The sequence below is a fragment of the Xenopus tropicalis genome, chromosome 5 (genome assembly GCF_000004195.4).
Source record: "Xenopus tropicalis strain Nigerian chromosome 5, UCB_Xtro_10.0, whole genome shotgun sequence".
Classification (NCBI taxonomy): domain Eukaryota; kingdom Metazoa; phylum Chordata; class Amphibia; order Anura; family Pipidae; genus Xenopus; species Xenopus tropicalis.
Window position 1 is genome coordinate 50,776,919 of NC_030681.2, and position 17,930 is coordinate 50,794,848.

General features: G+C 37.9%; 1 protein-coding gene across 5 annotated transcripts in view; it reads left to right on the top strand.

Annotated features, from left to right (window-relative positions):
* The first annotated feature begins 312 nt into the window (after positions 1-312).
* The window catches only part of phf10 (PHD finger protein 10), a 37,502-nt gene continuing 19,884 nt past the window's right edge, over positions 313-17,930 (top strand). The window contains exons 1-8 of one of the 5 annotated variants that reach the window (XM_018093921.2): positions 313-472; positions 7,113-7,237; positions 8,539-8,669; positions 9,283-9,366; positions 12,966-13,099; positions 15,640-15,693; positions 15,783-15,932; positions 17,740-17,849. In XM_018093921.2, coding sequence (XP_017949410.1) covers positions 335-472; positions 7,113-7,237; positions 8,539-8,669; positions 9,283-9,366; positions 12,966-13,099; positions 15,640-15,693; positions 15,783-15,932; positions 17,740-17,849 — 926 coding nt within the window. In that variant the 5' untranslated portion in view covers positions 313-334. The remainder of the gene's footprint in view (positions 473-7,112; positions 7,238-8,538; positions 8,670-9,282; positions 9,367-12,965; positions 13,100-15,639; positions 15,694-15,782; positions 15,933-17,739; positions 17,850-17,930) is intronic. The other 4 variants (XM_012963078.3, XM_012963079.3, NM_001030472.1 and 1 more) reach the window with 4 other exon arrangements.

Here is a 17,930-nt window from a genome sequence, read left to right on the forward strand (position 1 = left end):
CAAAGTTGCAGCAGGCAGCTGAGGTAACAGATTTATCTGGGGTTACTAATCTCTCCATGTGGCATTAGCCTAAGCGTGTACAACCAAGCAGAATAGTATACGCCTAGGAAAAGTCTTAAGACCTTAATAAAGGTCTAGTCAATCTTTTGCCTCTGTTTTTATATCCCAGCTTCTACTGAGCTCACACCACTGCCACCCTTCACGCAACCTATAACCCGAAGGGGCAGGGCTTTCACTGTAAATATATACACAACCCTTGTTTAGTTACACTTCGTACATTCCTCTTAGCGAGTCAGCGTGGGGTAGGCGGAGCTTCCTTGTTGGGGCAGCGTGCATGCGGGGGCGGGGTTTATCCATTCTCCCTGCAGTAATTGTATTGCTTCCTGTATATCTGGCAATGGCCGCCGTTGTTTCTCCGGCGAAGCCTTTGTGCGACAGTGAACCGGCCACCCCTGCACCGCCCTCTGTAAAGGTGACATATTCATGTTTAGCTTTCTCTGTGGGTTTGCTGTGTGTGCTAGCTAAGCGTGCTGCTACTATTTTTGTGGCGCCTGTAATTGGTGCATGCGTGTTGCAGGTTTGGTGCATGCATACTGTATTTGTTTTCCAGGTATACAGTGTGTTTTATGGCTGCGCACCTCTTCACATATACATATATATACTTATTTATAGAATTACGGCCTTTTTTCAGTTTATACATTTGATGCAATCCATGTATAGAGAATCACTTCAGGTCTCTGTTTTGCTATGTCAGAATCTGCCCTACTTATCTGCATGTAAAGGGAACTGTAGTGCTCCATAGGCTTCGTATCAACTCACTCACAACGTTTTTATACCTTGTCTCTTGTTTATATCAATAGCAGAGTGTAACAAAGTGACTGGCTAGCCGAGCAGTATGCTTTTTATTATATACAGTGTGTTGTTAGGTTCCATTTCTTAGCCAACAGCAGTGTATAATCTGTAGCACAGACACAGTTACACAATGTAATGACCCACTGTCTGGAGCCTGGATTATTTTAAAAGAGCAAAAGTTTTGAATGGCCTCTAAAACTGCATTTAGATAGAATTACCCTCTAAATACTGTCAAAAACTTTTTTTCCCACTGGTTTTCAGACTCTTTCCATTGGTTTTCATAGGTTAGTTAGCTGTTGTACCCACTTTCATTTTAAGGAACAGTAATACATTAGTTACTGAAAATCTTTTGCGCTGGGGCTGAAATTTTGCAGAAATTTCTTTGCTTGTTTAAAAAAAAAAATTTGGTGGTAATTAGTTGCCATTTATAATTGTAGAGGGAATATGGCTGTAACCTTTGGTACCATGGTGACCCACCTTAAACAGCACAGGACCCATTTGATTGGGCATGTTGAAAAGCAAAATAGTGAACTCCAGTGCTTAAAATTCCACAGGACCAATGTTGCTGGAATTCTGGGTGGAAACTCAGCATTGTGGGCAAAAAATATGGCACTTTTGCACATGCATTTATAAATTAGTCTTAATACTTGCAAATTAAATTCCTCTGTGCCCAGTAAGGTGGTTGGTAGGAAGAAGCAATTTCACACGTTAAAAAAAAATATATATATATTTTTTGCCTACTAAAAGAATACATTAACAACTCTCCAATATGATTTATTTTTAAAAATTTAGTACTTTAAAAGTTATTTATAACTATTATTGCTATTGAAAGCAGCATTTGGTTATACACTTTTAAACAATGTTGCAAAAGCCAGTCTCCCCCAGCAAGGCAGGTCTATCAGTCTGCTGGCTTGTGTTAGATTGTTGCTAAAACCAGTCACCAGGGCAGACCATAGAAAAGGACAGGCAAACTGTTATTTTGAAAGCAATAATGTACAAATAACTTTAAAACATGACACATTTGTAATGAATGTATATTGCAAAGTTGCTCTTTTATTAAGCAAGAAGTTGTTTTTTTGGGTTGACTTGTCCTTTAAAGGAGAAATAAAGTAAAAGTCACTTGGGGGTGCCAAAATGTTAGGCACCCCCAAGTGACTTTAACCGCCTACCTTTTACCCCGGGCCGGTGCCCCTGTTCGCAGAAAACAGCACCAGCCCGGGGTAGCAGCGATTGCTTCCTCCTTTGTTATTCGCTGCGCGCACATGCGCAGTAGAGTGAAAAGCTGAACTTAAACATTAAAGTCGGCTTTTCACTCTACTGCGCACGCGCTGAGCGCTGGCATTTCAGCCAACGGAAGCAGGAAGCGATCCGCTCCAGGTACCCCGGGCTGGTGCTGTTTTCTGTGAACAGGGGCACCAGCCCGGGGTACAAGGCAAGCGGTTAAAGTCACTTGGGGGTGCCTAACATTTTGGCACCCCAAGTGACTTTGCCTTTCCTTCTCCTTTAAGTCTGGCGATTACTGTTAATATGTTTTATTTATAGCATTATTATGTTAAACTCTTGATAAAGAGCTACTTATCAGGAACCTGGTAATTTGCCTGTATATTGTGGAGTTTTGGAGGAAACCCATGCAGAATCATTGAACATACAAATTATGAGATGCGGATCACAGCAAAGTATAGCGAGTTGTAAAATTTAGATGAGGCTCTTGCCAGTTAACTGTAAGGGTGGAATACACATGGAGCTACTTAGTAGCAGCTATTTGTCATGGCTGTTAAACTCTAGAAGATATGCTGCCTAGACAATACTGAGAATTAACTCTGCTAAAACACATGTAGAGACATTTATCAGTAAATAGTTCTGTGTGTCTTCACCCTTATGCTATGGTTAAAACCTTTGCTAATTTGTCTGGAACTTGGCTAGATTTTATACATATTAGACTACTTAGATTAAGTTACAAAGGCTGATAACTAGATGTTTTTAGGTTGTCTTTTATTCTCTTGAGCTGAAATAACATTTGCTTTGAGAGATCATTTTTGCTCTTGTTAAAGAGCCAGTAAAATGAACAAATGATACGGCTTTGTAAACATTCCATTGAATTATTATATAAAGTTACCTTGCATTTGTATATGGTCTTTAAGACCAAATGAGCAGAGCTGTTTAAATGATTCCAGTGGACCCCCTGCAGCCATCCTAAGAAAATAATGATTGTTTTACCCACGATCAGGAGAACTTGAATATACAGGTATGGGACCTGTTATCCAGAACGCTAGGGACCTGGGTTTTTACAGAGAAGGGATCTTTCTTTAATTTGGAGCTCCATACCTTAAGTCTACTAAAAAAATAATTTAAACATTAAATAAACTCAATAGGATTGTTTTGCCTCCAATAAGAATTAATTATGTGTTAGTTAGGATCAAATACAAGGTATTGGTGTATTATTACAGAGAAAAAGAAAATATTTTTTTAAAAAGTTGAATTACTTCCTTAAAATAGAGTCTGTGGAAGATGACCTTTTCGTAATTCTGAACTCTCTCTATAACTGGTTTCCAGATAACAGGTTCCATAACTGTAATAAGGCAGGCAAAAAAAATGGTATGTGCTAACGAAAGTAAAAAATAGGTCCAGTTGCACAACCCTGATCCAATATCTATGGGAGCAGATAAGTTATCACAAAATGGTAAAAAGTAACAAAAAGTAATACTTTATAAGTTCTAAATTGTTGTGTAGTAGACTTTTTCCAGTGGTTTAAAATTAACAGACTGACATTTTCTTGGGAATACTTTAGTCAAAAGTTATAGCAGATAAAATGTTTGATGGTGGTCTCCTTGTACTTTTGTGCCCCTTCTACTTATTTACTAAAACTACCCTAAAAATGAGTTTAGGTCTGACAAATAGGGTTCACAAATAATTGTTGTCAAGAAATATTTTATTTGAAGATTCTGCAGAGGCCCTTCTGATCTTTAAATGCATTTTAAGGGGTTTTTACTTTTTGGGGTTGGTGACCTTTAAAAATATTCTTTATAGCAGGGGTCCCCAATCTTTCTTACTCATAAGCCACAGTCAAATGTAAAAAGACTTGGAGAGCAACAGCAGCATCATAAAAGTTCATGGAGGTGCCATATAAGGGCTACGATTGGCTATTAGGTAGCCTCTATGCACACTATCAGCTTACAGGATGCTTTATTAGGTAGTAGTTTTTATTCAACCAAAACTCGACACCAAATCAGGAATACAAAAACAACTACCTGGTTTGGGGGCACTGAGAGCAACATCCAAGGGGTTGGTGAGCAACATGTTGCTCACAAGCCACTGGTTGGAGATCACTGCTTTATAGTCAAATCATCAAAGAATACACCCAATTCAGTAAAATTTATATAGTGTACTAACACAGTCTAATTAGACAATTTATAAAAGAGATCAAAGTTAAAGACAGGTGATATCTCTCCCAATCCTGGTCCCTGCCATATACCCATTTCCTATCGCCCACGCAATGCTTCTCCTCTGGTAAAACCCTCACAAACCGCTAACCCGTCTAACATTATTCACATTCCCACTCTCTCCTCTTTTTATCTCCCCTTCTCTTGTGCCCTTCTCAATACCCGCTCTGTAACTAACAAAGCCGCTTTTATTCATGATCTGTTTTGCTCCAAGTCTTTTCACCTTTTTGCCATAACAGAGACCTGGCTCTCTCAGAATGATAATGCTATTGAGGCAGCTCTCTCTTATGGCGGCCTTTCATTCTCTCACACTCCCCGCATTACTGGCCGTGGGGGAGGGGTAGGGGTTCTGCTCTCCCCTCATTGCCGGTTTAAACTAATCCCTATACCCCCTACTTTCAGGTTTCCTTCTTTCGAGGTGCATACGGTTCAGCTGTTCCACCCTCCCTCTGTGCGGGTGGCAGTTGTTTACAGACCTCCTTCTTCAAAATCCTTGGCTACTTTTCTCTCTGACTTCGAATCCTGGCTCTCTTTTTTTCTATGCTCTGACACCCCTGCAATCATTTTAGGCGACTTCAATTGCCATATAGATGACCCCTCTCAGCCCTGGCCCTCTCGATTTCTCCATCTAACCTCCTCCTTTGATCTCCGGCAATGGACTAATACAGCTACCCATAAGGATGGTCATTTTCTAGATCTGGTCTTTTCTAAAAATCTAGATCTATCTACATTTAACAGTGAGCCTTTTCCTCTTTCAGATCATCATCTTATCTCCTTTTCTATCTCGCACATGTCTCATTCTCCCTCTAATTCTCAGCCTAAAACCCTGATTTGCAACACGCGAATGGTTGATATAACTGCTCTCGCTAACTCTCTTAGTTCTAGCCTCTCCTCCTCCTGTGCTTCCTCTGATCCTGAGTTACTGGTAAATACCTACAACTCAATTTTATCATCTGCAATTAACACCCATGCCCCCCTGCAGCCCCAACGCAGTCGTGCCCGCAATCCCCGTCCCTGGCTTAACCCTCAGACGCGATTTCTGCGCTCCTGTGCACGATCTGCTGAGCGCATTTGGAGGAAATCACGCGTTAAAGCTGACTTCCTCCACTATAAATTTCTTATGGTGTGCCTCAATACTGCCCTATCCCAGGCCAAGCAAGCATACTATAACACACTTATAAATAATAATAAATCAAACCTGCGGCGCTTATTCTCCATATTTAACGCGCTACTTCATCCCTCACCTAATGAATCAATCATATCTGAACACCCCCCCCAGGACTTTGCTGACTTCTTTAAAAGCAAGGTCGATTCTATCCGCAATCAATTTTCCCAACCCTCAGATACCAGTAATCTCAACCTTCCTAAATCTCCTCTCCCTATTCAGCTCCTTCAGTCTCGTAACAGAGTCTGAAGTTTCTCAGCTTCTCCGATCCTCTCCGCCTACTACCTGCTCGCTGGATCCTATGCCCTCATCCCTACTAAAACAGTGTGCCCCTGCCCTTACTCCAGCTCTTACCCACATATTCAGTTCCTCTCTGGCTTCTGGTACTTTTCCCTCTCTCTTCAAACAAGCATGTGTCAAACCCATTCTTAAAAAGGCTACACTGGACCCATCCTGCCTTTCTAACTACCGTCCTGTCTCTCTCCTGCCCGTAGCCTCTAGACTCCTGGAACGTCTTGTCTTTTCTCGTGTAACTAACTTCCTCTGCACCCATAATCTGCTGGACCCTATGCAGTCTGGTTTGGCCTGCGCACTCCAAGGCCATCTGCCTTATGTAGAGTGGCAAATGATCTCCAGACTGCCAAGGCCAAAGGACGCTACTCGGTTCTCATTCTCCTAGCCCTTTCCTCTGCTTTTGATACTGTCGACCATTCTATTCTTATGCAAATTCTCCATTCTCTGGGTATCCGGGATCAAGCAGCATTCTGGTTCTCTTCCTATCTCTCTAACCGCTCCTTCTCTGTCACTCTTACTAACAAATCCTCTACCCCGGTTCCGCTTAGTGTGGGGGTGCCTCAGGGCTCTGTGCTTGGTCTGTGCCTAAGGCGTTCTGGGTTTTTAAGAATGTAAATAAAGTTCGAGTTTTATCCATTCTCTGGCTGACCATGGTGCTTTGCGAGCCGCTTTCTTCAGAGATTTATAGTCAAATCAGCTGGCTATGTTTTCCTTAAAGATTTTTCACTAGTCATCCGACTGGCTTTCTCAGTTCATAAAAGTTCAGAAAGCCAGTTGTATAGTTGACTAGCAAAATGTCTTCAAGAAAAACACAGCAAGTTCAGCTGATTTGACTAATACCATGACCTGGATGAATGAGAACCTTCACAGACACCAGAAATTAAACTGTTTATTAAATATATCATAACATTGTCTTTGCATGAGCTTTATATCTTTGCATAAAACTTATTTGGCCAGTGCATTTACTGTGCCTATCTGATCCCCCATGTTCCTCTATGAGGGGGCTGCCATATTTGTGCAGCAGAAGTCTATTAGCATTAGAAGCTGTAACTGACAGGTTGAGAAGGGACAGTCGGGTTGGCAAAACAGTCAGGTTTAGGAAGTTTATTTAACAATTACTTACAAAAGAAGACCTGTCGGTGAAAAATGATCAACATAACCTATAGGTAACTTTTTACATACAGTAATATTTTGAAAAGTAGTTAGTCAGTATCACTTTAGGCCAATTTAATTTTACAGACAACTTTTATACCAATATACTTATTTTTTTCTACATTATAAACACATAACATAAATCAGATTGATTTCACTCAAAGCTGTCTTGTACCTTTTTAACATATGTACATATATTTCTTTTGAAGGAAGACAATTCAAATGATACAAAAGACACAGAAGAGAATTCAAACGATGGAAGTCAGCCAGCTAAACGAAGGCGAACATCTGGAGACAGCACCCCAAGTTGTGAAAATTCAAACCAAGACTTTGGGTATTTAACTGATTTATTTTTGTGTTCTATAGGAATGCCTTTTTCAGACAGCACTGCATCAGAGTCAATAACAGGAGTCCAAAGAAAAGTTATTCTAAGCAGATTAGATAGGGGATGGTGCAAACAAAAGAGTAAAAATGAAAAAGTGTGCAAAAGGTTAACAGGGAAAGAACTGAGCATAAAAATAGAAAGTAGAGCAAATTGGACTCTAAATAAGGTGGAAAGTGAAGATGAAGAGAGTGGGAAGTGTAAAAGAAGAGCAAAGGACGTGCAAAGTAGCACTGTGTGAAATTAAATTAAGTGAGGCAAGCAGAATAGAAAGTTTTGTTGTTTAGTGAAGCAAAACAGGGAAATGTGGCAGAAAGTAAAAGCAGAAAAAGAGTGAAAGGGTGATAATAGAGAAATTACTGTCATTGTCATTATGGATTGGTTTAATATGCAGTCTGAGGCAGGCTGTATCTCCTCTTTATCTCTTCATTTGCCGGTGCGACAAACATTGACATTTTTAAAACATGCCAGGCATCCATACACATACCAAACAACAAAGTTTTGTGGGAAATTACCAGTACGTGTTTGACTGAGTATGACCATTTTTACTTCCAGTCTTTGCAAATAAGAAGAATTATTTATTGCAGGGCTGTCCAACTTAGACTGAGACTTAGTGCTGTGCAGGGAAGTCCAAAGGGACCATCTTCCTATCTTCCCATTTTCTTATCCTCTTCTGTTAGAACACCGACACGGATCTTGGAAGAGCATGTGCAGTTGAATCCACATCCTGAATCCGCTTTAAATGCGCATGCTCCCACAAGATCCGCACACAAGTAGGCTTCAGACAGAATAGCTCTTGCAGGGATAGGGGTGGAGGAAAAGCTGGTAATGGGATAGGGCTTGGTTCTCCTTTAAGACCCACTATCCCTGATGGCTCTACAAGAGATTTTAAATGGCTGCTCAAGTTCTCCACATAGTGTCATATTGTAGTATATTGAATGAATAGCCCAATGTATTAAAGCAGTTGGACAGCACTGGTTTAGCAGATATTAATTTGTTCTTCCTAACCCCAGCTCTGCTGGAAATATCATTCTTGTAATCTTAATTGACAACTGGATTTGCTAGACAATCTATTTAGTGCCTGTGTAAACCAGGTTTGACCGTTTACCACCATTAAATGAGAAGTACATAGCTCTTACCCAGGAAAAGGTAATGTATGCCTGAGAAGTGTTATCAAGTTTGTAGTATTTAGTTCTTTATAAAATGTAAAATACTACCAAAGTTTTGCAAAGAGTTTATTTCATTCCTATTAGGTCCAGCTATTTCCCAGCAGAAAATGTTATTGAATACAAATGGCCTCCAGATGAAACCGGGGAATACTATATGCTACAAGAACAAGTTAGCGAATATTTGGGTGTAACCTCATTTAAGCGTAAATATCCAGGTAATTATATCTTGCTGTTTTGACTTTTATGATTATTTTTTGATTGTGTATTATTGCTCTTGAAGATCATGGCATATACACATGCATATATTTCCATATTTCAAGCACTTTTTGTACCTCAATAGTACTAAAGTTTTAGCTCTTTGGAGGACTTTGCAGCTTTTTTGCAAAGCAGATAGGCCAGGGGGAAGTTATGTTTTTTCATATCTGGTACTCTTTGAGGTAAAGGGGACAGCCCTGGCCTTGCTTTATTCAACAATCTGGAAAACACTGCCTTGGACAGTAGGTAAACCCCAGAACACCTATATTTTTGGACCTCCTGCACTTCTGAAAGTTATACATGGAAAAGACAGAACACATAACAAGTGCTTGAAACAAATTAAAGATGCTGAATTATGCTTGGTTCGTTATTTTAATGTGGGAAATGATTATTTTGTTTTGTTTTAGATCCCCTTAAGACTTCAAGATAGCTTATTTAGTTTATTACTGCTTATGGGGGGGAAACCATGTAACCATGTAGAAGTAAATAACCCTTAATTTATTTGTGTGTCATTTTATCTGATAAAATTAATTAAAATTCTTTTAATTCTTTTTTTTTTTTTTTTTTTTTAAGATTTAGAGAGAAGAGATCTGTCTCACAAGGAAAAACTATATCTGAGGGAATTAAATGTCATTACAGAAACTCAATGCACTTTAGGTACTTTCCATGCTTTCTCCATCATCATAAATATTTTTAAAGCTGCTTTTTGTGTTGTGCATGTACCTTTTTCAAGCAGTGGCTCTTTATAATGTCTCCTTGCCTAATTTGCATCTTGCCCTCACTTCTAAGCTAAGCATTACTACCTTAAAATCCTAATATTTTATGTAACCAAAGCCCAATGTTATATTTTTTTAAAAGTTATCCAGAGAAAGTGCTGAAAATTGTTAAAAGTATAAAATGTTACAGGAAACAACCTAATGCATAAGGCTGGTACGATTATTTACCTGTCTACTTACGGCCTAACATTAAAGTCATTGTTTGGACTATTGTTAATATACTAACCAGACTGTACAGAATGCTTTCTTAATATGCCTGCTTCTTTTTTCTTTTTCTTTTCTGTAAAAAATAAATAAATAAAATCTTTTCAAATGGGAAAAAAAAAAAAAAATATAAAATGTTGCTAACAATTATACAAGTCCATAAATTCCCCTTGTAAGCAAGGAAGGACATATTTAGCAATATCTTTATGGTTGGATAAAAGTGTTTATGTCGAGGTTGGTAAGAAAAAACATGCTTTTAAAGCATTTAAGTTAGCTGGTGCAAGGAAGCAAAAAAAAAAAACATGCAAAAAAGCTATCAGACAAGCTAAAATAGAGATGGAAAGGAGTATTGCAGCTAGGAGTAAAATGGATTCAAAATTATTTTTTAAATATGTAAATAGTACAAAAATGAAGCAAGAAGGGGTGGGACCCTTATTATCACAGGGGGTCAGTTGGTTGATGAAAACAGGGGAAATAGCAGAAATTATGAACTCTTTTATTTTTCATCTGTCTGCACAACTGAGGAGCCAGCTAATAAAGTTTTCCCTTTTAACAGACCAAATTTTAGTAATAAAACTACTGATGCATGGGTTACTCGGGAGGAAATTCAAAAGAGACTTGAACATATAAAGGTAAACAAAGGTCCAGGACGAGATGGTATTAATCCCAGGATATTAACTAAACTTAGGACTGTGATTGATTGCCAAACTTCTTCACTTAATTTTTCAGGATTTATGGAGGTCAGACATGGTGCCTATGGACTAGCAAATTGCTAATGTTGTTGCGTTATTCAAAAAGGGATCCCCTTCTCAGCCTACTAACTATAAGCTTTCGGAAGGGGTAGGAAAGCTTTTGGAAGGGGTAATAAGGAATAGGATACTTGAATACACTGCAAATCACAACACCATACTTATGTGCCAGCATGGTTTTATGTGTAGATCTTGCTGCACTAATTTAGTTGCCTTTTATGAGAAGGTGAGCAGGACTTTGCTACAGCATTTGATACAGTACTTCACAGAAAGTTAATGATAAAATTGAGGAATATTGGCCTGGAACATAATATTTGTACTTGGATAGAGAACTGGCTGAAGGATAGATTACAAAGAGTGGTGGTAAATGGAACATTTACTAATTAGGCTAATGTTGTTTCCTTGGTCCTTTGCTTGGAAGTGGGCATAAAAAATGCTGTTTCTGGTTTTGCTGACGATACTAAATTGTGCGATATTATAAGTTCCAACTTATTATATCGCACAATTCTGCCACTTTGCAGAGCAATTTGACAAAACTGGAAAACTGGTTAGCAAAATGGAAAATGAGATTCAATGTTAAAAAGTAAAGAGTTATGCACTTTGGTAGAAATAATATAAATGCAAGTTATACACTAAATGGTAGTTTGGGGATCCTTAATTGAGATGGATCTGGGAATGTTTGTAGATAACAAGTTCTAGGCAGTGTCATTCTGTGGCTACTAAAGCAAATAAAGTGCTGTCTTGTATAAAAAAAAAAAGGACATTGACTCAAGGGATGAAGACCAAATTCTGCCTCTTTATAGGTCCCTGGTAAGGGCTCACCATGAGTATGCGGTGCAGTTTTGGGCTCCAGTCCTTAAGAAGGATATTGATGAGCTGGAGAGAGTGCAGAGACTGCAACTGAACTGGTAAAAGGGATGAAAGATTTAAGCTATGAGATTAGACTGTCACGGTTGGAGTTGTTTTGTCTGGGGAAAAAAGGTGCTTGAGAGGGGTTATGCTTACTCTTTAGGGCTCTGGCACACGGGGAGATTAGTCGCCCGCGACAAATCTCCCTGTTCACGGGTGACTAATCTCCCCGAAATGCCATCCCACTGGCGACAATGTAAATCGCCGGTGGGATGGCATTTCGGGGAGATTAGTCGCCAGCGAACAGGGAGATTTGTCGCGGGCGACTAATCTCCCCATGTGCCAGAGCTCTTACAAGTACCTTGAGGGGGTTATAGACAAATAGGGGATGCTTTTTTTTCTCCATAAAAGGGATCAGTGCACCAGAGGCGTCGCCTTTAGTTTGGAGGAATGGACCTTTCATTTGAAGTAGTGTAGGTGGTTTTTTACAGTGAGGGGAGTGAGGTTGTGGAATGCCCTTCCTAGTGATGTTGTGATGGCAGATTCTGTTAATGCCTTTAAGAGGGGCTTGGATGAACAAGCATAGTATCGAAGGCTATAGTGAAACTCTACAATTAGTACTGATGTTGGTATATATATATATATATATATATATATATATATATATAAGTTTGTGTATGTGAGTGTATAGATAGGTCAAACAACAAATATTTCAGTGAGATAAAATTAACATTTAATGGCTCAAAATAAAACAAACAATTTCAAATGAAACAAACCATACTATACCAAACAATGGAAAGGTCTCATGGTACCCACTCTCCTAACGCGTTTCGCACCAATGGTTGCTTCATCAGAGGAGGTGTGGCATGTGAAAGCACTCCTTCCAAGCATTATTAGGCTAAAAAAAAAGGAGCACAGTAGCATAAGTAGCAAAGTAGACAAAACCGCACAGTTTATCGGTCACACAACAAGTTTTGAGGCCCATAGCGTCCATTTTCAGTCAGACTACAGAGTCTGCTTTCCTTTGGTCTACTGCAATCATAATGTCCAACATATAAGTACAAAATAAAAAAGTTTAAAAGGCAACAAACAAACCAGAAGAGAACTGGGAAGCATACATTTATTGTTACATGTAGTAGAGCATATGGTATCAGTTACATTTAATATGCTCTACTTTATGTAATTGTTGTCTCCATATTAGCAAATAAAGATACCCATTTCTATTCAACTACACAATTAGTATTATTATATTAGTTAATGTTTCAGTTATACCCTTTTCCTTGCAGTTTGCCTATTCTCTCTCTCTCTCCTTGACTTTTTTTCACCTTCATTTGGTGTATTAAATGCATTTAGGGCAATTATATTTCCATGTGTTACTAATTCTTTAAAGCCTTGAGAGTAGTCCAAGGCCCTGATAATATCCACTTTAATTAACAATTTATAACTTGCTTAAATATTTGAATGTGTTTTAAGGATATCAACTTGTGCATTAATCTGTTTCTTCTAACTATAAGTGGTTTCCATTAAAAAAAGCTTTCTGTGTATGCGATTGGGTCAAAAAAAATCCTGGTATGCTTTTTGGAGTTTACCTGGACAAGTGTGCTTAGTATAATAGTGTGTTGAAATGTTGAAGCATCGTTTCTGACATTTTATACCTTTTTGTTTTTATTTATTCCAGGTCTGACAGCTTTACGAAGTGATGAAGTAATAGATCTCATGATAAAAGAGTATCCAGCCAAGCATGCAGAGTATTCTGTCATACTGCAAGAAAAAGAACGTCAGCGTATTACAGACCACTACAAAGAGTACTCTGTAAGTAAAGGATGGCTATGTTGGGGAGGGCTGATAAAATAAAGTTCATCTGATTTAAATATACTCATTATACAGCAACCTAGTGAAATCCAGTGAAATGAATTATTCATATCCAATAAATATAAAAAGGCACATCTTAGTGTCTTCTTTTTTTTTTTTTTTTTGAATGTGTTGAAATGTTCACAAGTAAACATGTCTACTTTAACAAGAGCTGCAGGCAAAATATTTTATGGGAAGATGGCCTGAAACCATACATTAAATATAACGTACTTAAAAAGAAGCAAAGTTATAATCACTGGGCAGGTGCCAAAATGTTTGTCACCCCAGTGATTAGAGTGAAAAACCAGCTTTTTTTTTTTCTTCGAATTAGAGGGGGTCCAGGAAGAAGAAGATGGCAACATGGTGCTCTTACAGTAGCACACCTGGCTGGTGCATTATAATACACAAGAGCCATGAATACCTTGTACTTATATCTTTATAAACAGTGACATAACTAAGGTGCGCCAGACCCCCCTGCAAAAAATATTTTGGAAGGGCCCAGCACACACACCTCCCTACTTGGACTAACCCCACCACCATCCGTCTCCATGGCTGCACGTAGGAAAGCAGCTGTGGAGGGGGGTATTTTTTCACTTCTGTAGAGGAAGCTTCCTCTATAGTTATGCCACTGGTTATAAACAATTTTTAGTGATATCACAATTTATAATTGGTGTTAGTGATGTAATTTGTCATACGACTTACTAAAACTCATGTATTACACAAAATAATGTATCTTCTGTTGTAAAATATGAGAATATTCACTGAGGAGTTCCATGACCATATAAAAGTAAGAATCTGAAGGAATATCATACCCCCTATATAATAGAGGGTACATTATTCCCTATATAATTACTGTGGGGGTGCCTAACATTTTGGCACTCACAGTGATTATGCCTGTTCTGCTTCTTCTTAAATGCAAACTTATTCACATGACTCTTGCTGTATCAAAACCATTCTCAGTAATGGTGTTATGGGTGGCAAAATACAAGTTAGTAAAGGATCTACAAATTGTTCAGTACTTTGACAATTAAGGTTTTAAGCATTCAGAGGCCACTAGCCCTAATTTATAGTGGCCCAGCAAGTGTTTAAACGTGTTCTGTTAAACATAGATGCGCTGTGATCACATCCTCTTCAATTAGGCAGGTAACAATTTGTGGAATGCTATGAAAATGAATACTTTTCATGAACCTCACACTAATTATAGCTATTTATTCTCACAAATAATCTTCACTGTATTTTTCCTACAGTATAATTATTTAACTATTTCTGAGTTCTGGCTGCAAACACACATGTTGTAAATCACAGGCTGATTTAATGTGCTCTAACTGACTGATTGCTTGAGTCAGCAAATTGTTATACACTACAGATAAACCACATGGTTGAGTTCATTACACATGGAAACAATGTTAGGCTGAGGAAGCAAACTAAACCATTTAAATCTCACAATCTAAGAATAAATAATTTTTTTATTACTAAAGATTCCAGTGGCCACATTGCTATGCCACACATCCATTTGCTGGGAAACATCTTGTTTGAATCAGCTTGTGGAACAACTCCCCTAAAATGAAATACTACAGCCAGGGCTGGACAAGCGTCCCTCTATCACCTTCTCAATTTGCCCCCCCTCGGGTTACCTTAGGCACCTAGCCAGCTTGGCCTGCCACTGACCACAGCATTTTCTTTATGTCCAGCAATATTTTGGGCAGAGCTGATGGTTTTTTTAAAAAGAATAATTAAAACATAGCATTTTTTTTAAGAATTTAGAGCTGAGCATAATAGTGTTGAAGAACATTAAGTTATTCTAGTGTACTTTTTGCCAATGTGGCTTTAGAATAGGATATGTATGTATAGGTGTATCATCTGCAAAAACAGGAAAAAAAAAAAGGTTTCTTACCATGTTCTAAGAAATATATTCCAGTTAAATACTAAATGTGAAAACTAGTTTGAGCAAATTTTAGGCAGAAGACAAATATGTGTTCAGAGATTGTTCTTAGGGTGCACATAAATTGCTCAGTTGCATGGTATTTTGTTGACAACAACAGTTCCCATTGTATAAAAAATACTATTACTGTACTGAGACCAAAACATCTGTGTACATGATAGCAGAGATGCTGCAATAAAAAAAGAAATAATAATTTTTTTACACACAGATTTGGTTTGGGATTCATCTAAATGCAACTAATTCTTAGGGCCTGCTCAAACCAAAACCAAGCCCTATTTATCACAATACATTTTTAATGATCACATGACCTGAATTAGAAAACTTTTTTTTTTCTTTTTTGGTTCCTTGATTTGCACATGCAAACTTTTGTGGTGGATTCTGTATTCAGCTGAATTCTAAAGCTGTGGATTCGGTGCATCCCTATTACATATGCAGGATAGAAAATTGGTACATCACTCAGTAGTTTTTGTTTTTTGGTGTTACTGGGCCATTTCGATTAGGGATTACTTTTAAGACTTGGAGAACAAATTTGTTTTATACTAATATTTTTCCATAACAGATAACTACTGGAGAAATTCAGAATGAAGTATGTGATCAGGATGAAACAGGGAAAGTAAAGACGGTTTTACTGAAAATTGATTCTTTTCATTTTTTGGATTGAGTGACACAGCATCTTTTAACAAGAGGACATCTATTTTTCAGCAAATGCAACAACAAAACACACAGAAGGTTGAAGCAAGCAAAGTTCCTGAGTACATTAAGAAAGCTGCCAAGAAAGCCGCAGAATTCAACAGCAACTTGAACCGGGAAAGAATGGAAGAAAGAAGAGCCTATTTTGATTTACAGACACACGTAAGAAGAGCTAATTACTGCTTTGTCCATTAGCATAAGCCAGTAGATCTGTTTAGATCAGGCATACTCAAACTGTGGTACTGTATTCAGTTTAAGAACTGCAGCAGATTCAAGATTAGGTCTTGAAATTCTGTGTGAATAATTTGAGACAGTTGCAAGAATAAGAGGCAGAAGCAATGCTCAAAGCATTTTATTGTTCACTGCATGTTTCGAGCCACCAGGCTCTTCTTTAAAGGAAAAGCAACACTAAAATTTTTTAAGTGAAAAAGCTATTCTACCCTGCACCAATAACTGCCCTATCCTGCAAACCCCTTAGTATTTTGAATGCTTTAAAAGAAAATACCTGTTAAAACTTGGCTTCCTGTGGCTTCCTGTCAATTGAACTAAGGAGATACGGCGAAGGAAGGAGCAGGAATCAACTATGCAACGATTGATTGAGTCTAGCCTGACTCCTTCCTATACATAAGGAAGGCTAGACTCGATCGCATAGTGATTGCTGCTCCTTCCTTCGCCGTATCGACTTAGTTCAATTAACAGGAATCCAAGTTTTAACAGGTATTTTCTTTTAAAGCATTCAAAATACTAAGGGGTTTGCAGGATGGGGCAGTTATTGGTGCAGGGTAGAATAGCTTTTTCACTTAAAAAATTTTAGTGTTACTTTTCCTTTAAGGCCTTGCAGTCTTATTTCTCTTGCAACTTAAATGATTTTTTAAATTGTTCCTGGAGTGGAGGTACATACAAGGATTTGTCGTAAATTCTCTATCAGTCACCATATACTTTTGAAATTCTATGTGTCACTATGTTTCTAGTTGGCACACATGCTTTGTTTTCTATTATACCTTTTATTCTTTTAAATAAACCTGGCAAGGAGATCACACTATGGTAAAAAAAAAAACATTGGTGAGTTTTTATGTATTAAGCTCTTTAGTGAATTAGAGTTGTGTTGGAAAAAAAAGTTTTACCCTAAAACTTTTTCCACTGGCTAATACGGTATGAAAAGCTTTACCTGGAACCACAGTTGTCATGTGAGCAGAGACCCTCCACTTTGCAAGCTAATGTGTTCATGCCTTCAAATAAACAGAAATAAGTATTTCCAGTACTGCTTTACATGTTATTTTTTAACTAATATGTTTTGGTTTAGTTTTTTCCGTTTTCTTTACTTAGCACCTAGCCTACCACACCAAAATAAAGATAGGTCTAGGCTTCCTAGATTGTGGCCTTTCTTTAAATGTTTTGGTTTCCTCCATACAGGGATATAATCCACACTTAAATGAAGGACAGATCAAACTAAAATAAACACGCTCAATAAATAAGTGCAAGTGTATCTAAATCTATTCAACATCTGCAAGTCCGTGCATGCTAACAGTTTGGTCATTTATATATTTGTCAAGTGAAATACCTTACGTGTGTTGTATATCTATCCCCCTAGTGCAATTTACTGCAGAAGTAGGTTAGCATAACTGTGAGATGAAATGCAATTTAAAAATAAATCTATGGGCAGTGGTTAATTTATTGCCCATGTCTAAAAGCATAAGACAAAACTCCTAAAAATACGCCTCCATAATTAAGCATTGAAATCAAAGTAAGCAATCAATTAAAGCATGTTATCATGTGAAACTGATGCATTTTACTAAGGTTGCACAATTTTACTGATTCTCTTGTGGGGATTCCAGTGCTTGCGACCCACATTTCAAGCAAAAATGCACCTCGTGTACCATTGTCTTAAATTTGTTTCATCTGAATCCATTCTAGGGTATCTTTTTTTAATCAGTTAATCTGATATTTTTTTTTCTCTTTAATAAAATAGGTAATACAGGTACCTCAGGGAAAGTACAAAATTCTACCTTCTGAAATGACAAAAGTGAGTCCTTATCCAGTTTCCCTCATACCTGGACAATTTCAGGAGTACTATAAAAGGTACTTTTTTCCTTTTTTTTCTCTTTATTCAAAGGTCTTAATCCCTGTGTTAACCCCAGATTGCTGTTTCCTATCTTTGTT